The sequence below is a fragment of the Stereum hirsutum genome (assembly GCF_000264905.1).
Source record: "Stereum hirsutum FP-91666 SS1 unplaced genomic scaffold STEHIscaffold_6, whole genome shotgun sequence".
Taxonomy (NCBI): domain Eukaryota; kingdom Fungi; phylum Basidiomycota; class Agaricomycetes; order Russulales; family Stereaceae; genus Stereum; species Stereum hirsutum.
In genome coordinates this window covers 206,287-231,335 of record NW_006763136.1, presented here as the reverse complement: position 1 = coordinate 231,335, position 25,049 = coordinate 206,287, and the positions used below count along the sequence as shown (strand labels likewise).

The 25,049-nt window shown below is 51.2% G+C and overlaps 7 protein-coding genes across 7 annotated transcripts; 2 read left to right on the top strand and 5 right to left on the bottom strand.

Annotated features, from left to right (window-relative positions):
* Positions 1-1,369: 1,369 nt before the first annotated feature.
* STEHIDRAFT_167921 (uncharacterized protein) lies at positions 1,370-4,035 on the bottom strand (the record flags this gene model as incomplete). Its single annotated transcript, XM_007303298.1, has 7 exons — positions 1,370-1,666; positions 1,745-2,200; positions 2,298-2,659; positions 2,729-2,830; positions 2,931-3,063; positions 3,167-3,352; positions 3,454-4,035. The coding sequence occupies 7 exons, from the start codon at positions 4,033-4,035 to the stop codon at positions 1,520-1,522; spliced, it is 1,968 nt and encodes a 655-aa protein (XP_007303360.1). The 3' UTR covers positions 1,370-1,519.
* A 1,460-nt stretch (positions 4,036-5,495) lies between these two features.
* Positions 5,496-7,657, top strand: STEHIDRAFT_130568 (MFS general substrate transporter; the record flags this gene model as incomplete). Its single annotated transcript, XM_007303297.1, has 7 exons — positions 5,496-5,900; positions 5,972-6,144; positions 6,221-6,507; positions 6,589-7,244; positions 7,327-7,445; positions 7,475-7,532; positions 7,607-7,657. The coding sequence occupies 7 exons, from the start codon at positions 5,496-5,498 to the stop codon at positions 7,655-7,657; spliced, it is 1,749 nt and encodes a 582-aa protein (XP_007303359.1).
* Positions 7,658-9,181: 1,524 nt separating this feature from the next.
* Positions 9,182-9,610, bottom strand: STEHIDRAFT_156041 (uncharacterized protein; the record flags this gene model as incomplete). Its single annotated transcript, XM_007303296.1, has 1 exon — positions 9,182-9,610. The coding sequence occupies one exon, from the start codon at positions 9,608-9,610 to the stop codon at positions 9,182-9,184; it is 429 nt and encodes a 142-aa protein (XP_007303358.1).
* Positions 9,611-11,476: 1,866 nt separating this feature from the next.
* STEHIDRAFT_56451 (phosphatases II) lies at positions 11,477-12,235 on the bottom strand (the record flags this gene model as incomplete). Its single annotated transcript, XM_007303176.1, has 1 exon — positions 11,477-12,235. One exon carries the CDS (start codon positions 12,233-12,235, stop codon positions 11,477-11,479), a length of 759 nt encoding a protein of 252 aa, XP_007303238.1.
* Positions 12,236-15,044: 2,809 nt separating this feature from the next.
* Positions 15,045-16,512, bottom strand: STEHIDRAFT_156039 (uncharacterized protein; the record flags this gene model as incomplete). The annotated part of the gene is made up of 4 exons (XM_007303295.1): positions 15,045-15,065; positions 15,749-15,987; positions 16,068-16,172; positions 16,206-16,512. 4 exons carry the CDS (start codon positions 16,510-16,512, stop codon positions 15,045-15,047), a joined length of 672 nt encoding a protein of 223 aa, XP_007303357.1.
* A 1,484-nt stretch (positions 16,513-17,996) lies between these two features.
* On the top strand, positions 17,997-21,648 carry STEHIDRAFT_120807 (cytoplasmic protein). The gene is made up of 13 exons (XM_007303294.1): positions 17,997-18,188; positions 18,251-18,429; positions 18,514-18,641; positions 18,696-18,738; positions 18,810-19,094; positions 19,208-19,370; positions 19,447-19,534; positions 19,600-19,979; positions 20,042-20,103; positions 20,167-20,236; positions 20,327-20,478; positions 20,558-20,653; positions 20,711-21,648. Exons 1-13 carry the CDS (start codon positions 18,084-18,086, stop codon positions 21,354-21,356), a joined length of 2,397 nt encoding a protein of 798 aa, XP_007303356.1. The 5' UTR covers positions 17,997-18,083; the 3' UTR covers positions 21,357-21,648.
* Positions 21,649-21,836: 188 nt separating this feature from the next.
* On the bottom strand, positions 21,837-23,351 carry STEHIDRAFT_120805 (uncharacterized protein). The gene is made up of 4 exons (XM_007303293.1): positions 22,970-23,351; positions 22,798-22,892; positions 22,657-22,725; positions 21,837-22,506 (listed from the first exon to the last, which is right to left on the bottom strand). The coding sequence occupies exons 1-4, from the start codon at positions 23,289-23,291 to the stop codon at positions 22,186-22,188; spliced, it is 807 nt and encodes a 268-aa protein (XP_007303355.1). The 5' UTR covers positions 23,292-23,351; the 3' UTR covers positions 21,837-22,185.
* Between the last annotated feature and the right edge of the window lie 1,698 nt (positions 23,352-25,049).

The window sequence follows — 25,049 nt, the reverse complement described above, 5'->3', positions numbered from 1 at the left end:
AGACTTATCATAGCTTTCAGTTTTAATTCACCCATAGAGGACCGTATCGAACACTGATCTAATCATTAACCTAGTCGTGTTTCCAAGCGGGTGGCTTACAGAGTGGGTCCCTTCAAGGGTCTTCTGGGGCGGCGCGGCTCGGCTCGAAGGGACCCCCCACTCAATAAGCCACCCTCTTGGAAAGCAGACGTCAGACAGAGTGATCCTCGCACCCGCCGGTTGAACGCCGTCTACTCTGCTTAAGGAGACTACATTAACCCCGAGGTTGGATTTCACGCCACCGGGCTCGTGTGTCTTCGGATGCGAGCCAGATACAGATGAAGGCCTTGTTCTTCCGAACACGTTTGTATTGTGCCCTATTCGGTGTTAATGCGTCATATAGACAAGCCTGTTATACCTTCTTTTGTTCCGACCATGTTTTTGTTGTTGATGTGGCGCGCAGCTGCCTAACACCTATAAAAGCGCTCGTGAGGGCGTTTCTGCCTCTCACCGCATTCTCCCCTGCCCAAGAACCACAAGCACCCTATTTTGAGTCCACTATGAAATGTCTGTATCTCCTCTCTATCATATTATATGGGTTCGAAGATCATAATCAATTGCTCACGCTTCAATGTTGTCAGATCCTTGCCTCACCGACGCCACCAAATCCTGCCTCTACCTGGCTTTCTTCGATTTTCTTCGTGACATACCGGGAAACCAAGAAATAGAACTCAACCCAGAAATGGTATCACACTGCCCATATAAAACCTCTCTCTTATATATCTCTGGAAACCCCTCCTCCGCCACCGACCCACTGGCACCCCAGACGCTCGTCAACTACGGAAAGGATGGTGTGCACGAAGGCTCCGAGTCTGTGCTGAGCAATGTACCATACGATCCACGGAAGAACAGTCTTCTTGTTGTAGTAGATCTCGGTTTGAAGGATAAATTGAAGGACCGGGGGGAGCTGGAGGAGATACTGCAGGGTGTGGCCGTGAAGCCGCGTCTAGGCGAAAACAGCTCCGTTTGCTGGTTATGGGATGCGATGAAAGTGAGTCCTTTTCTTTAACTTCGTATTCTTCTCAAACCAGACCCTATTCTAGTGCTGACCGAGTCTTTGTGGTACCAGTGTCTATCGGAACAAGGCTTGATTGACGAGTTTCTTCTCAGTTCAGAAGAGGTATTCTCCCGTGGTAAGTATCATGCGGACATATGGGAGCCGCGATCGCAGAATTCCGATAGCATGCGAGAGGTCCGATTCATCGGCGCCCTCAATAAACGGATTAGCATCAAGACGGTGCGAAAGCTGTAGTCGAGGTCCTCATCGTTGTCCATACTTTCAATGAAAAATGCATTCTGACTGTCAAATGAACTATATCGTGATAACCTCAAAGAAACAACATTTACCATGGATAAATACGCAAGACAGAGCGACCCAGTCGCAAGCACAAACAACAGTAATGTCTGTACGACCTCGCACGACGACCTAGAATCAATAAACAATTCATTATGAGACTCACAAGCCCGAAAGAGGGGACCTCTACAAGACCCACAGCCTCCTGCCCCTACAAACCCACGCCACCGAACACACCAAACCCGAGTACCCCAAAAGCACAGCCATCGCCTTCGTATCGCTGGCATACATCGTCGACATGGTCATATTGACGAGTCCTGTTGCGAGATTTGCCTATAAAGTGCCACATACGTCGATTAGACACAACCGAACAAAAAGAAATGCGAGGGTGGCGCGGGAATAGGGACTCACGAGCAAAAACACAGCCAGTCCATTCCTGTTGATCGCCTCTAACAACGTCGGTGCCCCAACCTGCACCTGTCCCCACGCCATCCTCCTCAATCCGCCTTTTCTTCCTCCGCCACCCACCATCCCTCCTCTCATCCCTCCCCCCACCAACACCGGCTGTGGATATTCTTCGACCGACAGCCTCCCTTCGCTATCCTGTCTCGCATACCGTGGTCTCGGCGTCGTTGTCTGTGGCGCGGGGATGGGTGATGTCGGCCGTTGATAGCCCGACACCACAGGCGTCCCCGGTATGTGGAAGTTCGGGCTATTATGGCTAGGGCCGTGCTGTTTCAGTTTCGAAGTCGGTGAATATATCGATTTGAGCATCGGGGATGGGAAGAAGTAGAGGTCGAGGAGGAGGTATCCAAGGATGAAGGAGGTGTTGTACGCTGCGACCCACGCGACGTAGGGAAGGTTCGCCTGAGAAAAGACATAAAAACATGTTAGAAAAAGATGGAAAGGGGCGAAACTAAGAGAGCAGAGGGAATTGTTGAAGATAAATCATGATGGGACATACCATCCTACGACTGACTCCGCCACCGACACCCAACAACGAACATGCGCCCAAAAGCGTCCACCATATGAACGCATACGAAGCGAGCTCTGTAGCCGTTCGATCGTTCTCCCTATATGTCTCTCCAACCTCGTCTCCTACGGCTTGGCCTACTGCTGACCACGAGTCGGCTGGGCTATCCGGCCCATGGGTGAGGTAGTCGGCCTTCTCAATTCCAGCCGTGACGTCAGAACTCGACGTAGAGAAACTTTTCGCCTGAGAGAGGGATTTCGTGTAGGATTGTTGACGCCTACGGAAATACGAGGGTGAGGGAGGGAGGAGGAATGTACCGGTTGAGAGCCCGAGAAGGTGGATCGCGAGGTATCCTGTTGCATAGTCAGATGTTTTGTTAGAGACATGCAGAAAAGTGAACATGATATATGGGAAAAATCTACCAGTGAGGGACACGATGCCTTCTTTGTTGGCACTGATGATCCCTTGACGGGGTGCGCTGAGCACGTAGTTCGTAAGGCCAGATGACAACAATACTTGATCGGCTGTGGGAGTAGAAGTTCAATAAGGAGGGTAAATACGGATGAGGCGGAAGGTCCGTGGGTGGCTATGGAGTGAGAGGGCGTCAGAGACAGAACCACTTACCGACAGCAACAATAACCCCAAGAAGGGAGATAGGCATGTACATAATGAAAGGATGCAATAATATTTGCAAGATAGGTATTGTCGCGAGAGTGAGAAAGAAATTCCAGTGGACGCCGTATTCAGTGACGTGTTCCTGTCGGAAACAAAGCCACAGTGCCACACAGATCAGCAACGTACCACATAATGGATAGTGACGCAAACAGCTCCGTTCATAAACGCGAGAAAAGAAAACATACAGGGTATTCCGTCCCCTTGACCAGGAGTACTCGTACGAGCCCAAGAAGAATGATGGGTGCACATTTACGCGTCGTTCGTACGAGTTTTGGAAGAAGTGGAGAGGAGAGGTAAGATGGGTCTTTGAGGAGAGGAGCAGCGGAGACGAGGCCTTGCGAGAACACGAAGGACCCTACGCCAATGTCCATCTACGGAACTGCAATATTAGTTCAGCGTCGCCGACACAACCAAGGTACACGATGGGGCATGTAGCCCCCAGGTACTTGGAGGAACAAGATAAGTGACGTACGAGCGATACACCATAAGTTTCGCACTTCGCTAGCTCTCTTGGGAATACGGGAAAGTCGACGGCCAGAATACAAATGATGGTCAACAGCATCATATGTGCTCTATATGTGCTGAGCGCCGGCAGCGGAGTAATCGCCACACCACCCTTTCCTTTTCTGTTTCCCTTTTCCTCGCCCCCAGTCACAATTGCACTATTAATTCTTTCCAGCCTACTTGTCTCCGTCTCGTCTTCAAAGTGTACATGCCTAGCTGGACTAGAAGGATTCGATTCGTCCACGACCCCTACCCCATCCAAACTGCTCCTCAGCCCTCTCGAGGGAATTGTCGGAGATGGCCTGGGCGACACGTCCGCATTTGAGGGCAATGGTGTTCCAGATTCGGCTCTGGGTACGAAGAAGAGCACAAGGACTGCCGGGATGAGCAGTATGGAGGACAGAAGAATGGGTGAGAAGGCGAAGAGAGTCGTGGAAAGGATCAGGGGAACGATGAGGAGGCAGAATTCTGTCAAGAGGGGAAAGGGTAGAAGTTTGTTTGGTGGCAGTCGAGAGCGAAGTGCAGAGTAGAGGGCTATTGAAGACTTCATGGTTCTATTATTTCGGGGTTTCTCGATGCGTTCAGCGTAAGGATAGTGCGTACGAGAGCGGCCAGAGAAATTAGGTTGATGTGCGTAACGGAGGAGCCTGTCATGCCAGAGACAAATGCCTCCTTCGATGACTTGTAGTCATCATGACTACTCATGTCAGTTTAGAGTCGTTTATACAACTGCGTTTGAGTATGAATCGAAGACTCGGGCTATTGGGTGCTGGAAAGGACAGAGCCTGTATGGAATATTAAAGTATGGCCCTAATGAGCGTCGATCGCAAAGGTAACCAAGGATCACAATATTCGTATCGAATTGGTACTACCTTACAGACCTGAGATGTGAAAGAAAAACGACAATGAATGAGGGTTGGAGAATTCGCACTGGAGGTGCGTCGAGACAGAGGATGCCAAGCAATCTTTACGCGTTCAAAGAGCGTGTAACCACGTCTTCAGGTTAGGGTACGCACTGTGTGGCACCAATCGTGGCGACACTCATGCTCTTCGACCACGTGGGCGTCTCCTGTTCCTCCCGACGACGATCTCTTCCTGTCAACAACGTTAACAATGGCTGGTCTGTGGTATACTCTATCATTGTTCTTCAAAGGAAAGATAATATTGTGAAGGTAATATTGTGACCGAAGCATCTCCCCTCGATGGAAAGCCTACACAACCTGACTTCAGCCACCGATCGAGACAGCACTCGCTTTTTACTAAATCTCTTCGCACACTTATTTCCTACGTCTCGTTTCTAACCTAAAAGGCTTACATATTTCTCCCGTCTCAAGACGCTATGGCACCATATAACCCGATCCAGAATTTCTAGTTTCTTTCTTTTGCCTCACTTTTGTGGACCACTCTGGCGTCGCCACTCCTCTTGGCCTGTGCCAGTGGCTCGAGGACGTTGTATACCTCACGCGACGGTTGCCTTGTGTGAGCAAGCAATAGTATCCACAAGTCATTCTTCTTATAGGCCGGAGCAGACGTGGGTCAGATGTGGGCTACACCGCGTTTTTGCGTGGTATATATTGGGCGCACTGCTCGAGAACTCAGCTAGCGCTCGTATTGCAGCTCCTTGGTGGATTACTTGTGGGTGTTCTTCCCATCCATGGTTCATCCGTCTTTTCCCGCTTTCGCGAAATGAGCCCGTTCCTAATCCACATCTGCCCGTCTCGAGATCCCCGCTTGCTATAGAATAAGTATCACAGGAGGGCTTGCTCTGATTCCAAGGTGGGATGAGGCATTGACATGAGGATCCACTTGGCGGCGACATGTCGATCTATTCACTGGCTAGATTGGGAGCGGAATCCGACCCACTCGACAATAGCTATCTCTGAAAGGTAGAGGGAAGGAAGTCTAATTTCTTGTGCTACTGGTCGACCTTCACTTTGAGGACTACGGTGGCTCTCCTCTCTCGGGCTGTCTACCATCAGATCACCCTCTGTCTAGTCGGTCATCGCAGTCATGGACACAATCCGCGAGTCACCTTTCGGCCAATTACTCCGTCTTTTGACCAACAATCGCGTCCTGTTGTATCCAGAAGAACGAGATTCAGATCCCTGGTATTCCTACATCATCACCGACGGAAGCCCTAGCACCCCAGCGGTGTTTGAAGGCAAATACTCAGCTCCCACTGACCTCGCTCAGGCTCCAGCTGCGGACACAGCTCCAGACATCGCACATGGCGAGCTCGACGAGATTTCACCCGAGGCAACAGACGTTTCTCGACATCCGTTCTCTGGCATGGAGTCTAGGAACTTGCTTACCACCCGACGTATTTCTCCTGAGCACGGTGAGAGGGCAGTAAATGGGAGGATAGATCTCGAGAAGGATATCATTTTTATTGGTTGGGCTGAGGGCGATCCTGCAGTACATCTCCTTCCTTTTGCTATAATCTCCCATGATCTCTCGATCATCTCAAGTTGATGCATACTGCGTAGAACCCGTTGAACTGGTCGACAGCGAAGAAGTGGACCGATACGGCCCTGATCTGTCTGTTAACAATCGCAATCTCTATCGGCGGCGCGATTTATTCTCCTGGGATCCCAGACATCATGGTCGTATTTGGCGTCAGTCAAGTGGCTACCACAGTCGGACTTACTCTGTTCGTCTTGTGAGTGAACCATGTCGGTACTGCTGTCTTCACCAGTCGTTCTTACCAAGTGCTTCGTCATGACCACCTCGAACAGCGCTTACGGAGCCGGTGCAATGCTGTGGGGCCCGATGAGCGAGATACCCCAGCTAGGCCTCAACTTGATCTACATCCCGACTCTCACCATATTCGTCGTCCTCCAAGTCCCCACTGCGCTATCCGTCAATTTCGGCATGTTGCTTGCGTTCCGATTTCTGACTGGATTCTTTGCCTCTCCTGTACTTGCCAACGGTGGCGCGTCGATCTCGCATATGTTCTCTGCTCGAAAACGCGCACAGCCGCTCATTGTCTGGGCAGGTACGGGGCCGTGTGGCCCAGTTTTGGGTAAGTACTGCTCTCCGACGTCTGGCATCTCCCTCTTCATCGTCGGTCACGTTAATATATTATGTGTTTACTTCGTTCCAGGTCCTATTATCGGAGGTTTTGCCGCTCAGGCGAAGGGATGGACATGGACTATATGGGAGCTCGCATGGCTCTCCGGGTTCACCCTCGTCATCATTTTCTTCTTCCTCCCGGAGACAAGCCACGCCAACATCCTCTATCGCCGCACACGTCGTCTCCGCCGACTCACCGGTCTCCCTAACCTCCGTCGCCAGACTGAATTTCTCACCGAGCAGCATAACCATCTCCTGTACGACATCGTCATCTCTACCGCACGCGGATTCGCGCTCAATTTCCAAGAACCGATTGTTCTTGTCCTCAATCTTTACATGTGCCTCGTCTATGGCCTGCTCTACGCCTGGTTCGAGTCCTTCTCCGTCGTATTCGGTCAGATATATTGTTTCTCGCTGCCCATCGAGGGATTGAGCTTCATCGGCATCCTCGTAGGATCGCTGATGGCCATTCCGCCGTATTGCGCGTATGTGCACTACGTTCTTGGGCCGAAGTTCAATGAAAAGGGGGAGATCAAGCCGGAGGAGAGGATGCCGTTCGCGTTCATAGGCGCGTTTCTGATTCCGGTGGCGTTGGTTATTTTCGGTTGGACAGGACGAGCGAGTGTGCCGTGGATCGCGTCAATTATCGGGAGCGCGTTGTTTAGTATGGGTGCCTTGTATCTCTTCGTGGGTTCCTCCCTCCCAAGTCCATCGCGTGGTGAATGATTTATACGTCTTTAAACAGTTATTATCGGATGCCCGCTTCTAGGTCGCAGTGCTGAACTATCTGAGCGACGCATACCCCACCTACGCTGCTTCCGTCCTCGCCGGCAACGCATTTATGCGCTCCTCATTCGGCGCCGTGTTCCCGCTCTTCGCGACACAGATGTATCACAAACTGGGGTCGGCTGGGCGAGCACGTTGCTCGCGCTGCTGGCTGTGATATTCATTCCGATTCCTTTCGTGGTTTATAAGGTATGCCCTTCTTTATCTTGCTTCCATTTGTCTTTGCATTTTGCTTGTCCGTGCTTTGTACTGGATGGATGCAGTTCGGCGAAAGGATTAGACTGGCGAGCCCCAGGGCGAGACATGACTTGTGATCACCGCCTACCGATACGATGACCGTAACATGAGTTAGTCCGTCTCGCACTATACGTTCGCCTGCATGCTGACGTATTACAAGGAAGGATAGATGGGAGGTGATGCTGATACCAACTTCCGTTGATGAACCATCAGGGTCGTCGAGATGTACACGAAGAGAACAAAAAATGATAATTCACAACTCATCTTTCTATGGAAGTACTAGGTCATGATAACATTCATTGTCCTTCTCGTCAAACAAAAAGCGGTCGCGTCTGTGGATGCCAACGTTGAAAGGATGGTAAAGCTCGTTTTGTCTTCCCCCTTCAGTCTTTTCTATCTTTCTTTCCTTTGTCGTCCGAGCGAACAATAACCGCATCTCGTTCACCCAAATTCGTCGTTCAACACCGCCCTAAAAAAGGTATATAAAGCGCCTTCACTTCCAGCTCTCGTCTCTTCAGGTTCCCCAACCCAGATCCGATAAACTAGAACATCCACCGCTCTAACACTCCTTTTCACCGTCTTCAGAGCCCACCTCCACAGCTACATCATACTCGCCCACCCTCATTGCCTTCCTAAATTCTCCAGACTCCCCGCGCCCGAAGCCCTGGACACATATCCATCACCGCTCTCGACGACGCTCCCGAACTCCGCGAGTCGATCTACCCAGCGACCCCTCTTCCCGCTCCATCAACCTCGTCCCAAAACCCCCCAAGCCGACCGCTACGTCCAATCCGAACCCGCGACTGACCGGCTCTGGTGCTTGACGGTCTGGGACGAAGCCAGAGGTACACGGAGATACCGACTCAGAAGGGGAGGGTGAATGGAGAAGGAAAACCTCTGTGTCCTCGTTCGTCGCCCCTCAAGACCCGGATCTCCGCATCCCAAACTCCCAACTTCAACCATCCCTATCGCGTCCAGTGCAGGCAGTGGCACCGAGACGAGGACGACGCGGCGGACACCCTTCATCCACCGACCGTACCCAACCAACGCCCAACCCACGTAACCACACCCGTTCCGCCAAAGTCGAATGAGTTTGAGGGCGTGGCCTTTGACTCGTACTCTGAGTCGCATTCACAGCAGGCCGCTGGCTGTATCCAGCTTCCTCCCATCCCATGGCCAACGCCTTCGTTCCATGACTCCGCGATTTGGGGTTTTCCTGCTTCCACTCTGAACGACCGCTTTAGTCCCCAGACCACCAACGCTTCGTTGACTCCTCCACTCGCGCACGGGAGCTCGCACGCAGAGTTCACCATCCCCGATGTGAACGAGCAGGTTCCGTCTGGCCTTGCGATGCCCCTCATCGATGACAGTGGCGTCGAAGCTGCCAGGTTTGCGGAGTTGGATTTCTCTGCCCCCTTCGAATTTGGCTATGGTCGGTTCTTCGAGTACGCCTTTGAGGATATTCGCCATTGGTAGTCATTTCCACCACTCTCAGAGAGACAACCTTCCGCTTCTTGGAGTATTGACCGAGAGGTATGTATGACGATTCTCCTCTCACTCGCGAATGCGAAGAGTAACGTCACTGACTAAGAAGTGCTGATTTAGTGTGTCGTTGGCTCCGGAGCGGTATAGACTGGACCAGTCGCAGGCGCGGGGGTGTGGACAGATGCAGGCGGAAGCATAGGAGAAGCAGACGACTCAGGCGTCCACCGACCCCCCTCCGACCACGACGAATAGTCAAACACTCCGAACGACGCCAACATCGAACCCGCCGTCGACGACCTGTAGCCATCGTACGAGCCCATGCTCCTCATGCGCAGCGTGGCGAGCTGACTGGCGTAGCGGGGGGTGAAGTCCGTGTTGGCGACCCTTTGAGGCGAAGGTGCATAAGGCTCGGAGATCATCATGGGCGCGGGAGGGTACGAGTGTTGCGGCGGGGTCGGCGAGGGTGGAGGGTACGAGCGCTGACGCTGCATCGACGGTGAGAATGGACGGCGTGTGGGGAACGACGACGCGATAGGGGTGGGCATCGTAGCCGGAGTCGCCTCAACACGGTAGGTCGTGATGCGACGTGCAGGTTGGCGCGATGAGGAAGGATCTCCCTGCCCCTGTTGGCGACCGAGGCGGGGTACCTTCGCGAGATGATCGGTGGGAGATACTCGGGAGCGAGGGTGCAGAAGTGGAAAGGGGCCCTAAGGCGGGTGAGTGGGCACCTGGTGGTGCTGGGAGCTGGGATCGCTGTTGAGGCTGCCGAGGTTTACTGGTGGACTCTTGTCCGCTATTTATAGTATGGCGGATGGAGGGTGGACAAAGCACTCGAGAGGATGGGAGGGCGGGTGTGGACAGTGGAAGAGCGCGTGGATATCTGATCAAACATTCCTTTGTGACAATCTTTTGAATTTTATTCCTTTCTTGGATGTGGAGTTTGGTCCGTCAAAGGAAGGACACGAAAAGAAACGTGCCTCATACGTGCGTGCTGTGACCACCGCTTTGAATTCTTCCTCCTTTGTCGTGCTCCTTTCTCCTCTTCCTTTCACCATCCTCTTCAGTCGCGATCACCACATCCGCGTGTCTCACTCCCGATCATTCACTGCACATTCGTACCGGCGCCTTTCACTCTCCAGCCTTCCAACTGCGAGGGAGTCAAGAAGCCCAAGAAGCACAATCATGGTCATAATCTCTTTGTTCTTCAAGCTCACGCTTAAGCGCTTACGTTTATCCCAGATCAAGAAGTCGAACATACTTGTGCCACTCGAGCGCCACACTAAGCCACACCTACCTCGCACTTTGTCCATCAGTCCCTTCTTTTAGATTTCGTCCTGCAATCGAGTGCATGCCTTTCACACTGAAGCTTGAGAACTGCGAACTGCATCTATTCCGGAAGACAGGATGAAAACTACTTACTTACTATGTACATAGCCAGACGGGAATGAAAATTAGATACGACTACCGACGAGGGACAAAGGAAACGAGCATCGACAAACGAGGAAGGAACCGGCGGCACTAAGTCGGCCTGGCAGGAGGCGATCAATCGATGGGATTGGGAGCATCGACGACAAGAAAGAAAGGAAGGAAGGGGAGGCGTGAGAGGATGCGAGACAAGGATGGAAATCGGAGTACGGAAGAGGAAAGTCAAAGCGGCGATACGGAAAGGAGAGGCGGTGACACGAAAAAAGGGACGACACGGAACGGAAAGAGGTGACCCGGATGAAAGGGAAGACACGGAGGAAAGGGAAAGAGGAGAGCCGGATGTGGATGATGGAAACGAGAAAGGAAAAGGAGGTCCTATGATGTCATCGTACCGTTGTCCAGAGGAGCTTGGCTGAAGAAGTTCGTTGATTGACAGAGAATAAAAAGGTAATGGAGGAGAAGAAGAGGAATCACGCATCTAGCGTGCCTGTCATGTAATCCTCAATAATTCCCGATCGGAGAGGGGGGGGGGAGAAGACGAGACGAGACAGGGAAAAGGTGACGCTGGCCACGAGATAGAATTGGAAAAGAAATAATAAAATATTGATACAGACAGAGACAGAACGGCATCATGAGACGACAGGTCGGATATGGATCAGAAGTGTCGGTGATGACCATCCAGGTCGATGCGATGTGCGATGTGCGACGTATGTATGGAGACAAATAGAGTGAAGTCCAGGAAGAAAATATGGACAGACGGAGAGTGACTTCTATGGACGAGACCGAGGCGGAGGTTAGTGCTACGGATAGACGGATAGCGAATTCTACTGGTGAAGGATCAATTCAATACAATATCGGATAAAGAAGGAGATAAAGAACGCACAAAGGCAATAGCCCAATGCGTACACATCCCACGCTCTCATCGTCCCCTCGCCACACGCATCCCTCGCGCACACCACGCCCCTCCATCGCATCCTCCCTCAATCTCAATGCGCCTGTCCCGTCAACGCCGCCGAGACCTCATGACTGAGCGGACTATCCTCCCTCTCCTCATGATGTGCCGCAAAACTCCTCACAAACTCAAACTGCGGGCCGGTCTCCGGCGAGCACGGAAACCTCCTGCACTTCTCCACCGTCTTCCACTCCTCCGCAATCATCCTCAACGCCTCGTCCCCGTCCTTCGCCACCCCGCACTCGACCAACCAACACCCAACAACCAAGCCCGTCCGACCGATCCCGCCTCGACAGTGCACGACCGTGATCCGTCCCCGTTTCTCGTTGTCTCGGAGGACGTCGAGGATCTTGTAGACGTAGTCTACGGACTCGGGCAGCGAACGATCGTGGATTGGGAACTGATGGTATTCGATCCGCTGTGCCGGGTTCGAGGTATCGATATTTGCGAGCGAAACGTGCTCATTGAGTTGATGCGGGAAATAAGGCGAGAGTTCGCCCGCTTCGGTTAGGTCGATGAAGGTGCGTACGCCTGCTGCTAGGAGGAGGTCTAGTTTCTGCGTGACGGTTTGTGGTTTGGAGGAGCATTTGGGGATGAAGCGGAGCAAGGGTGGTGTTGGGGCCCATGGGTATTCGCAGGCGAGGAGGAGAGGAGTAGCCCAGTAGGAGTTTGGGATGGGTCGGTCGATGAAGTGCGTTAGGGGTGCTTTGGAGAGGTTGTTGGAGATGCCGGAGAGGGAGAGCGTGGGCGTCGTGATGTCGTTACGGCGTTGCGAGTCGCTCGTGGAGTTCATCGAGGCAGTCATGTGCGGATTATAATTTGTTACGAAATTTATTCGTGGGATGTGCGTTATAATGGTAATTGAAGATTGTACGCGGGAGTATGCGACTGTTGTAGGCAAATCGTTGTGGGTAGACGATGATGGTGGTGGTAATGTAATAGGAGAGAGGGGATTGGCAAGGACGGCTGGGCAGCCGTTGCGGGGGCGCTTCCAGTGGCGTTTTCTACCCAACCGCATGCACAGCCACACCCTCTTCTTCTCATCCTCGAGGCCGTCACTCCTTCCTCCCTCCCTCCATCGCTCACACATGCTCCCCTAAAAATGCACACTCGGACCAACACGGTTCTTTTATAAGAAACAATCAGCCTGCGAACGCCGAAGAGGACGAGCTCGAGCCTCGCCCAGCAGTCGTGCCACACTCAGACTCGTCCCATTCTAGATCTGGAGACTCGATCTCATCCCGATCTGACCCGGCGTTTAGGTGCGCTTTTGTTCCCCTTTCGCTCGTCTTTTCATTTGCTGTGCACGGACGAGTGACAAGTCGACAATTCCGTAAGCCGGCGTTGTATGGGGAAGTATAGCCTGTTGACAAAACTCAGATCACAACTCGGACTGTGGTCTCACGACAGCGTGTCTGTTGGGTGACCGGCATCGTGCTCAACAGACATTGCTCGTAAAAGGCAAGCCCTCGATCCTGACACTTCCTTCTTTGCAATAAGTTGGACAGTCCCTATCTAAATCGCCCTAATCTTCACCTATGCACCTCTGCATCACTCCATTGCGGGAACGAGGCTCCCTCACCGCACACGAAACTCTCGGTCTTGTCACTTGCGAGAATGAACGTTGCTCACTCCCGGAGTATTTCTGGAGATAGAAGTTCAGATAACAGACTGAGTATTGAGTGGCGTTTGCTGCGTGTAGGTGGCGTTCGAACCTTCGCTGCGTGTTGGACACGATTCCATGCATGCCTATCTTGCTCTCGTTCTTGGCGTTCACATCACCAAACGCTGACAAGGAGGAGACTCAGCCGTGTTTAGACGACTGCTCACAGCGAACTGGGACTGAGTCTCTGAAGCTGTCCAGTTTGGATGGGACTTCCATGCTCCCGACAACTTGTACACAAAGCTGGGCTCTTCGATTTTTGTTACATTGGCCGTACTGTCGAACCAGTGTCGTAAAGTAGTGGGCGGACTGTGACTTTCCTTAGGGGTCTTGTGAAAATCCTAGGGGCCTCGATGGGAGGCCGAAGTCGATTCTGGATTGGATGCGAGCCTTTGTGTTTGGGTTTATGTGCATATAGAAACGCTCATAGACTGCTACGGATAGTCACCCACTGTGTGACTTTCTGTAGTAGGTTTGCGTAACGTTTAGAGGCCTCGGCGCACAGCAAGGAAGCTGGAGTCGATTTTTGATCGGATGAGAGCCCTTGCGTTTGTGTTTCTGTGCATCAGGAAAACCATGCATTCTGGAGTTCCTTTTCTGTTGAACAGCGGACCGAGAAACGAGTGCAAAAACAGCCTAGAAACGGGCCTCCGAACTCACCCATTTGGCACGAAAAGTCACCGAGATTTGTTTTACTCATCGTCCAGTTCACTGTCTTCGTGTTTTGCATGCACATACTATAGCATCTCAAGCACGACTGTGGATTTTCGATTTTTTTTCGGAGGAGAGTCAGTCTTCGCCATTGTCAGCGGCGACGAGCCTAGTTTCTCCCGCACCGATTTAGCGCGCGATCAGATCCGTCCTTGACGGTCTGCTTTTTCGTACCTCAAACCTCCCTTCTCTCCCCTCGTTATATTAGAGGTTTTAAGAAACGGGCCCAGAGTTCATATCTGTCTGGCCGGATTTTTGCTCCACCTGGAGCGCCAGCCCCGCATACGACGAAGGCAGAAGCATTCAGACTATTCCGCCTCGATCCCTCGGATGCTGCTGAGGGTAATAGATGTTATCTCCAGCCAGAAAAATGGACTTTTGCGTTGCAAAGCGATGAGAATGAGTTTTAAAAGTGAGAATTTCAAGTGAAGGTTCATTTCAAAGGGGGATGTGTAGGCCGGCAGTGATTGGCTGATCACCCTCCTTTGGCCTGCGTCGGCGCCTACCGAGGGTTTAGAAACGAACTATTACTTGAAATTTGACCTTGCCGACCTTCAGATTCGCCGATCCGAAGCTCGCAGAAACTCTTACTTTTAAGGCTGCAGATAACATCTAATACAGCATCTATCTTCCTCTAGCAACTTCATGCTATGTTTTGATGGCACAGGTACACTGTATCCCGTGAGGAATAGAGGAAAAACTGGCATAGAATAAAGAGCGGACAAGGCGCGCTCTATGCAGAGGCGGCGCGAAGTCGCTGATGTGGAGCATGGAACCCAGAGCCACTTTGATCTCTGGGCTCTCCCAAGTTCTGTCCCCAAACCGCTGAAGCGCCCGTATCTTAAAACCTCTATTAGACCTTATATGTTTCAAGTTTACTTGGAACTCGTTGGCAGAAGATCTGTCCGATCCGCCAATGAGATTTTGCAAAATGTTCCAAGTTTTCACTAACATATAAGCCCTATTGTGCATCATGTTGGGTAGTAATTCGACACACCCACGAAATATCTCGAGGTCATACCAGAGGACGCGATGATTATCGATTTTGCATGACTGCCACTAATAACTGGGTGCATTTATAACACTGTTCAATTACCAATATATGGACTTTGTGTCGTGCATCATGCTACAATCCCGGGCCTGCCACTGCATCATGCGCTAAAAGACGGGGTATGTGAAAGCCGTTGAGGCTCTTCCGTGGGATACAAATTCCTCGAGGCATTCGCTATTAGGGCTTGGAGATACAAAGCTACAGAAATAACATGTGTCAGTCATCTCCAACATTTGTGTCATTCCAGAGTAAAAGGGGACACATACACTTGGATTTAGGTGCATGCGTACACGACGTATGAATCGAAGTCGATCACGCAACTCGTATTCCACGCGATCTCTTGTCTGACCGGTTTTTTTGGGCACTTCCGTCCTAGTACCGATGTCCAACTGAAACACGCCACTGCAATATATGCTAAGTTGTGCGTTGTCAGCCAAGTATGTGCCCAAGACGATGTAAGGATAGAGTTGGGATATAGGTGACTGACCACTTGATAACTTGCACACACGCATACATCCTTTTCCGCTGGCAGCGATTTATAGTCAGGCATAAGGGGCACCTCCTGGACTGGGGACTGTGTCCATTGGCGTCATCTGGGTATATAATGGCGCTCATGTAAATCGTTATGCCAGGGTGTATGTAGGTCCTCTCTCTGGGCATGACAGTAGACCCCTTTTCGCTCTGCAACGCAAACTCTTCAGTGTCCAGATAAATCCTAGTTCCACCCTGGGACAATAACATGTAGTCCTTGCACTGAACTAAATCTCCTCCAGCTTTGGCAGCAAAGAAAAGTTTTAGATATTTGTGCAATGTCTTCCAGTTCATGAAAAATACGGACATGAACTTCATTTCATCATCATATAGTATTGAAATCGACAGACCTCTTCGGATTCACAGAAGTTCATTGGCACGACGTTTTTCTCTCCGAGGAGGTCAACGAAGAATAGAGATGATTGAAGGTCGACAGGATCGGCGACGTTGTGGATATGGCGCAGGAATAGGTTCTGGAAGACGGCGATGGATTGAGCAATGTCGAGGATGGTGGCGTGCATGGACGAGGTGGATTGAGCTATTCCGATGGCAGTATTCTCGATGGAAGACGTTGTCTGGCGGATTGCACCTGTAGTCGAACTGTCCCCCATAATGTAGACCCTGACGAATCAGAACTCATAAATGGGGAGAAATAACGCAGTGACGCACAGCACCTGTTTGAAGCCTCGAGAATGGTGTTCATGCACGCCCACTGCGACGAAAGCCTCCTCTTGTACTCTTCCACCTCCTCTTTGTTAAACAGAACCCACCGCACTACTCGTGGCAAGGTCAATACCCTCCACATACCACTCGGTTCTTGTCCACTGAATCCTCTAACACTCATCGTTTTTTGCTCCATCTCTGAAAGGATTTCTTTACAACTCAATACTGACTGCATCAGAGCACGCCTCGCCGAGTTACTGAGAGTAGGTGACTCAAGCTCACGACGAACAATCCTGAGGGTATCAGTGAACGTCGTGAGCTCGGCAGCGAGGAATCTGTGTTCGTTCGTCGAGTCGGTACTCTCGGCAAGGACCTTGGCTATTTGTGTTGCGAGAGTGATGACTGTGATGATATCGTCCAAAGATCCAGCAGTGAAGGCGAAGATGGGCATAGCTGTGTGTAAGCTCAGCTATCGACGACGGGGTTTAAGGCAGAGTTGGGGGGATGCAAAGCCAGCCCGCAACGGCCTGTATATATCGCCCATGGCAACGAGGATTACTGTGTCTGCGTATTCTGCTGTAACGTTCATCAGATAGATGTATTCAAGCACCGGTGCCAGGCGAGGTGGGTTATTCTTGTCGGCGCTCCGCTGTGCCACACTCACCGAGCTTCCCACTGGAGGTACAATGGACGCCGATCCAATTTCTATTCTACCAAGAACAAGAGGTAGAAGGTGTTATATAATCATATGCAGAGAACTCGTAGCAGGAGTTTGTCGAGGCAGCTGATAGAAACTTCTTGGTAGTTTTGCCAAACAAATCAGGAAGGAGAGGCTCCATGTCGACGAGGATATAACACCATACCGCATGAACTCAGCGCACACCTACACAATTTACCGCTCCAGATCACGGCGTGAATAGAACCTTCTAATGGCCTATGTTTGGCCTTCTAGTGCATGTACCTAGAATATCTTTGGACTGCTGTGTGATCTCGCAAATCTCTGAGGGCAAGGCCATTAATATTTTCACCGACAGAAGAACAAGATAGAGACTGACTCTACTCGCTCCAAAGATGCATGGACATAGCCCCCCACCATCACTTTAAACACCTACCAGACCGTTCTGCTTTCGCTCGCTCACTGTTGCAGTACTGTGATGCGCGATACAGCCAAAGGTATCGGTGGTCCGAGTGCAAGGGTGTTCAAGCAATGCCGATGTGTTCGCTCGGTGATCATCGAGGACTCCGAGCGACAATTTGAAAGTTTTTGAGTAGCACGAGAATACAGCTTAGGTTAGCAGGAAAGGCAGCGAGGGATGCACGATCACGATGAGAAACTGGTACAGCCTGAGAGGACACTCGGAAGCTGGAATTGATCATTGCACTGCCTGGCTAGAACAAAAGGCTAGTTATACGGCGCAGTCCCATGAGGATGCAGCCCATGGAATAGCCGGTTCCAATATAGCAGCCACCCTCAGTATAGTTACTCGGGGAATGTAAGGCAAGTCCCAAGCCCATGATGCAAAATATCAGGATGAAGATACATGGCTCCAGAGCGTTCTCAAAGAACGCAACTGCTTGTCTTCCTGACAGTGCCAGCAAAACGACGAAGACTGACGAGTCTCAGCAAGGTCACTCGAGTATGTATGGAGAGTACCTAGCCGTTCACCAGAAACATACTAGAATCAAGGCGCAGGGATCAAGGCGCGAGGCAGTCCAAACAGATAGATGAAGCGCTGAAGAGGAAAACTCAAGGAAAACGGCGACAAGAGGGCCGAGTTTGGAAAATTTGAAGGTCCGCCGCCCGCGTGGTTCGCCACACAATGAGTTCGACATTGCGCCACACTCGCATAACGGAGGTCCCTCCCAACCGCCATCACCCTCACCCCGGTCATTCCACACAAACGCCAGCGAACTTGCTTTCATCGTTGTGAGGGTAGCGGCTATACGGCTTTCCATCAGATCCCAAGAACATTAGGATACCCAATGCTGGAATCACCACTTCCGTCCGAAGCGTCTTTCATCATGGTACCCGGCGTGGAGTCGTCTCAGTTTATGAGTCCTGGCGAACAGGACGCGAGGAAAGGTTCTGCTTCCAGCTCTCCTGAAGAGTCTCACCAGAATATCAAGGTGGGCTTACGCGGCTGCGCGTCAAGTATTGAATACTCACCGTTCAACGTCACGCGAAATAGTTTGGGCCACACCCATCCATCAACAAGGATTACACTGTCGGGTCGTCACCTTCATACGCGCATGACTGGTCGTCCGCAGGCATTGGTGGAAAGATACGAACACACGGACGACACTTTGTGGACGCGTATGGACGCGTCTGTAGCTTGCGCGGAGTAAACCTCTCTGGGTCTTCGAAGACGTGCGTACAGCCTTTTCCTCACTTGACTTTTCACAGTCTCCAGCGAGAGATTTGACAGAACCGTGCTGACGTGTGTTGGTGAAGTCCAGCGAACGGTGACCACTCGACATTCCCCGCTGGTCATGAGAGCGTCACGTTTGTCGGACGTCCGTTCCCTCTGGAAGAAGCGCCCGAGCATCTCGCAAGATTAAGGAGATGGGGTCTGACGCTCGGTGCGCACTTTTTCTTTGTACCTTGGGCAAGCAGATCACTGAAATACATCACAGTTCGCTTCCTCGTAACATGGGAAGCAGTCGAACACGATGGCCCGTACGCCCCTTCTCCTGTCCGTTCCCATCACTTCCCTATCCACTTACATGTTTTGCATTATAATTCCCTAGCGGCATCTACGACACCTCCTACGTCACCTACCTCCGTTCAATCCTCTCCCTCCTTCCCTCCTACGGCCTGACCGCCTTCGTCTCGATGCACCAAGATGTTTGGTCTCGCTACTCTGGAGGTTCTGGTGCACCAGCATGGACACTCGAAATGGTCGGATTTGACCTACATGCATTGGAGGAGAGTGGGGCGGCGTGGTTGTTAGGTGTGAAGGGTGGTGGTCATGTTGAGGCTGAAAGGGGAATATGGCCGTGCGGGTACCAGAAATTGGCAGCGGCGACTATGGCGTGAGTCTTTCGACCTTTCGTTTCATCTTATTGAGTTCTGTGATCTCGAAGGCTTGAGGGTGAAGTTGAGGATGTGCGAAACAAAACTGAAAGTGGTTCTACGGACGGTGCAGGACATGCTTCTGGGCTGGCGACGTCTTTGCGCCCAAGCTCAAAATCAAGACTCGCGATGGATCGGAGGTGCCAGTCCAACAGTTCCTGCAAAACGCGTTCTTGGGCGCATGGGAGGTCGTCGCACGTACCGTCGGTGACCTGGAAGGCGTCATTGGGTTTGAGGTGCGTATTATCTCTCCACTGAACGACATATCAATTTCGCGCTTTGGGATTAATTGATCCTGATTGCCATGTATAGTTGATGAACGAGCCGCATAGAGGATATATTGACCTCCCTTCGTTGCATGGATTTGACTACAACACCGACTTACACCTTTCTCACGTTCGTACGTGCCCTGTCTTCTTGCATTTAAACATCCTTTATCTTTCTAATCCTCCGTCTCCTTCACAGCCTCCGCCTTGCAATCCTTCCTCCTCGGCTCCGGCTACCCAACCACTGTCCCACACTACACCCGCTCCTTTCCCCTCCCCACCCGTCTCACTTCTCAGTCCGTCCTCAATTCATCCTCCCGAAAAGCCTGGCGTCCGGACGGACCCACGTCCGGCAAGGACATCTGGGAGATGCATGGCGTGTGGGGGTACGATACGAATAAGAAGGAAGGGGTCGTGTTGAGGGAGAATTATTTCGTCAAGAATCCGGAGACGGGGAAGAAGGTGGAGTGGTATGAAGATTTTTATTATCCATTTTTGCAGAGGTGGACACAACGGGTGAGAGGTGTGGGGAGAGGGTGTGAGGAGAAGATGGTGTTCTTGGAGCCGATACCTAATGAGGTGAGCTCTCAGTCTTCAGCCATATTCAGGAAGCCACTCACAGCCATGAACTTTGCGCCCAGTTTTGCCCGGCTTCGTGGACGCCGGAACATCAGCCTGAGAATATGGTCTATGCGCCTCATTGGTATGTCCCAGCTGATCTGTCCATCCTATATTGACCGCCATGCTTACCATTGTGCACGCTCAGGTATTGCCTCAATACTCTCTTCAACAAAGCCTACGGAGACTTCTCCGTCAACGTTCAAGGCCTCTCACGCGTGCGTTTTGCCTCCTCTCTCAAAAATCCACTCCCTCCGCCATCGTGCTTGAGAGGTCATAGGCACTAAATCGTGATGATGTGCACGCAGGGTATGTTCCCCCTGAAAGCGTTCTACTGGGGCCACCGTGGCGCGCGTGAGAACTTCAAGCTTCAGATCCGGAATATCGTGGAGAAGGGATACGAGGCATTGGGCGAGAAGCCGGTCGTGATTGGAGAGTGTGGGATTCCGATGGACATGAAGTACGTCTCTTGCTCTCCCATAAGCCATGTTCTTCTATGGGGGATTTTGACGATGCTGATTGTTCGTTGTGTGTTCCAGCAAGGGAGAGGCGTTCAGGACGGACGACTGGAAGTGGCAGAATCGGATGATGGACGCTATGATCACGGGCTTAGAACAAGCTCTCGTCGGGTTCACGTACGTTCCCTCTTCTTATCTTGTGTGTCATCTCGCTCACTTTCCCTCTTCATCCAGACTTTGGAACTACAACCCCTTCAACGACGATGCGGCGGGCGATGACTGGAACGGCGAAAACTTCTCCTGGTTCAGCCGTTCACGTGCTTTGCCCGTCTCCGAGTCCGATCCTTCATCGCTCAAACAGACTTCCAAGGCCTTAGACGCAGGGGGCCGGATCCTCCAGTCCATCGTGAGGCCGTATCCGGCGAAGACGGCAGGTATACCGCTGAAGTTCGAGTATGAGATGACGACGGGGAAGTTTGTATACGAGTGGGCTATACCCGGCTCTCCAGCCAAGGAAGAGAACTCCTCACTCCCGCTGGTCAACCGTCCTCCTCTCGCGCCTACTTCGAATCCAATCCTCACATCCCGCGAAACTCTTATCTTCGTACCATCCTCCTTAACTGCCGGCCGCCAACTTGTCGTCACTGGCCTCAGCTCCAGCGATACTTATCGTTACGATATCGAGAGACAGACGTTGTTTGTGTTGGTGGGGGAGAACGTGCCGGGAATGAGACATAAGATCGAGGTGCAGGTGCAAGGAGAGGGTGAGCAGAAGTTAGAAGTGTTTAAGATCAACGGATTTTGGGAGGACTGGAGCTGGGCGATTGTGTCACTGTTGGTGGTGTTGGTGGGGATTTTGGTCATGCTGTTGAGGGGGTAGGGACGGGCGGACGGAAGGATGACGATACCATTGGTTGCGAGTGAGGATAAATTCGGGTAGCGGATCTAGGCTGCGAGGTCGCGGAGATTGCGGGATGGGGACGTGTGACGATATACGAACATAGACATACGATTGTTGAGATGTAATGGGTGGATGGATGGAGAACGTGATAGATGGGTAGCTGAGCGCGAGCGGGTAGAGGAAAACGCTCTTGGATATTGCCCTTTTTGCTTTGGTACAAGATAGATACCATATACTTGCCGGTAGACAAGGTCATTGTTTACGCACTCTCAAAACGCCTTTCCTGGTGCACGACGTGCTTATGGGGCTCATGAGGTGTGCATTGGAAACCACTGATTTTTTCCTAAATCACCAGGACGGCCATAGCTTGCAGCATAGTCAGCACGTACTATGGAAGTCAACTTGGACGCCTCAGTTTGAGTTTGTAACCACATTAACCTCTCGTCCTATAAACATTCTATAAATTGCTTTCGTTGGGACCGGGGTGGGTGTAGGACGAAGGCGAGTCCGCCGTGAGTGTCGTTTGGATCTTTCCCGTTTTGATCCAGACGTCTGACCCTAATCTGACCCGCTGCTCGCTTTCTCAAACCCGAACTCGATGCGCTGACCCACAGTCATCATGCTCTCCGTTGCTCTTTCCATCATAGCTCTACTTGAAAGTCTCCGCGAGAGAGCAAGTGACCTAAACAGTAGTCATACCATGAGTTGAGTTTAAATCTCCATACTATCGCGCAAAACGTAACATCGTCGCCTGCCAATCCCAGACACCGTCGACTTTCTATCCACCTTCTACCAGCAGTCACACGTCTCACTCTTGATGTGGTCTCTTCCGTCGCTCCGCTGTACTCTTCTCATCTGCACCGCCATCCGCCCCACCGCTGGTGTCATTCCTCCTTTTAACACCATGTATGATACTCGGGCCCGGCACGTTCTGGTGATCCACTCCCGTCAATTGCGTCACAGCGGTCGTACGAGGCTGATCAGGAGAGGAAGTTATCGCGGGTAGGAGCTCTTGCCACTTCTTCACGAGAACGTCAGCGCGATGCCGGAAATTGAATTCATCATCGCGAGGTATAGTTTGAGGAGGTTTCTGTGATATGTGGCGCATAATATTGCCAATTTTGGTAACCTGGCATGGCGATTATGTCGAGTCAGTATAAGGGATGAGAATGGGCGGCGGCCGCCACAGTATGACTTAGAATCGAAGTGTAGGCCAAGAAAGACAGGAAAAGTGCAGGATCGACAAATGAACAGGTCAAGGGGAAATTGAGAGGCGCACTTGAAGGTGTTCGACGGTCATGTCGTATTGCTCGAGGGCAGCGAATATCGCGTCACATATGGGCATTTCCTATGGATTGTAGATGGACCAAAGTCAGACGCAGCGCGGAAGCATGGAAAGATGGTTTCAGGCGTTCGTTACCTCAGGTTTGGGTGGTCTTGCGTCCGTGAGAAAAGCCTTCTGTAGTCTACATCTCGATAGGTAGACCTTTTGCGCTTCAAGAGATAGTCCCGCGGCTGCAAGATTACTAGCTGTCAGTATTCGGGCCATATGTTTCAAGGGGAATTTAATGATACAAGGGGACAATACCAACGAAAGGAACCTGCTATGACTCTGTTCTTAACGGAAGAAGGATTCCGATCGTCTCTTGTCGTTGCGCCCGCCGTTGTTCGGCACCCACAACTTGTACTCTCTAACTGACGTCTGAGCGTAGATACCTTTCCTTCATACTCATGCTCAACTGAATTGAGCTTAGATTCCTGCTCCAGACGAAGCGCTTTGATCTTCAGTTCGGTTTCGCGGAGAAGATGTTCGATTCGCGTTTGGAACTCGCGTTCGACGTCTTCTAGTTGTAAGCTGAGAGACGCGCCTTCAGTGCAACTCGTCGTGTGATCCAGGTTGTTCGAGATAGGCATCAGAAACGTGAAGCTTAAAATTGGTTGTTACAAAAAGCATCAAGTAGGACGAGGCTTGGAGGGGTGAGCTCGGGGGAGCAATTCGAAAGCAAACTCATGCCGGTCAATTTCATGATCACGGAGGTTTGGGCCCCATATCGAGTGTGGCGTCGGAGTTTGCCGTCGGGAAGCTTCGCATGATTCCGCACAAATCAACCAAACTGTTTGGACCTATTTGTACACAAGCATCAAGATATTGATGAGGTTTCAACGTTTCAACTTCAATGCGTCTCGACATGCTTTTTGTGGCTGCCCTACTCACAACATACCATCTCCATCTCTCTAATTTCCATTACTTCCATGGTAAGTGTCTACGGTTCTGGTCTTGTTCTGTCATCGCGGCTCCGACGAGTCTCCGACTCTGTTTTTGTCGCACGTCGCACGCTTGCTATTCCAGAACAACTGGACGCTATTCCAGAGTGACGGTTCTTGTCTTACTCTAAGTCCTCTTTTAAATACACTTCAGCCTTCCTAATAATAGCGGTTGATCTCTGACGAGAAAAAAGCCCGAGGGTCATCTATTGTTCCCAGACGCTCCATCTCCACAGAGGTTATATTGGCATTGCGTCCCCGTGTTTACTGTGTGGTGGCAAATATTGAGTGTTTGCCACGTATATTTTCCCATTCCGTGCTATCATTTCGCGTTCCTTAGCAATGCGGACTGCTATGAATGTTCGCGACGAGACTACTTAATGTGAGTCAGGTTTTGGAGTGCCAGACCTAATTTTGCATTTCGGCGAAAGACACGGACATCTGCGGCATCCTGACGGTGCATCAAAGCGTGCCTCGCAATACGTATTTATATTGTAGGCTACCTACTCGGCGAAGCCTTCGCCAGGGAATTTGTGGGGATAAAACGCTACATACCAGGCTCAACAACGTTTCTTGCATCGTGTTCAACTCGTATCTTGACTTCAGGTATTATGCGCCAGGTCAATCAAAATGCACAAAGAGTCATATAGCCCGACAGTTCGAGTACAGTTCGAGTACAGTTCGGCTTATTCTACCGAAGAACACAATGCATCTTCACATTATACACAGAGCTCCATCGTGATTCGCAGTAGTCCGTGCTGCATCGGTTCTGTTTTCTGGCCGGGAATAATAACAATGCTGCGTCTACACAGAATGTAAATTCCACCCGAAGTAGAAGAACAGGTGTCATTCACAAAGATCAATATCTATTCACAGAGCGAGAAACCATCGGAATGCGGACTCTCCCATTTAGTTTGAGAGCGTGCATGGATGTATCATTCTATTCGTGCAATATCAGCATAGGCTGACTAACGTGATGGGGCATGATAGGATTCGTCCTATCCATAGTTATCAAGGCCAAGCCTGCTGCTTTTTTCTTTGATAATGCGTTGACCGATTGCATGCTCGGTGGACGTTCAGCATAGTACCTGAAACAGTTTGTGGTTTTATAATACAATGCCCAATTCTGGCGAGTCCAAAATGGCTGGCTTGCCACTCGACTGCGTACGGCGTGATGGCGGTTCACCATAATTTGGCTCGCAGATGGGCACGGCTTGTTGGTCGTGGTGATGTTGTGAACAGGTGGGGTCGGACCAAATTATCCCAGTCCAACTTCAGAAGCGCGAATGGAAGTTTCTGTACCCCAACTGGACACGATAAGTTTAAAACTAGGGCGTTGAGTTCCCACTATTTACCCACATATAAGTAGGTGGATGAACTCTCTTCGAGGAAGACCACTAGGTAGCT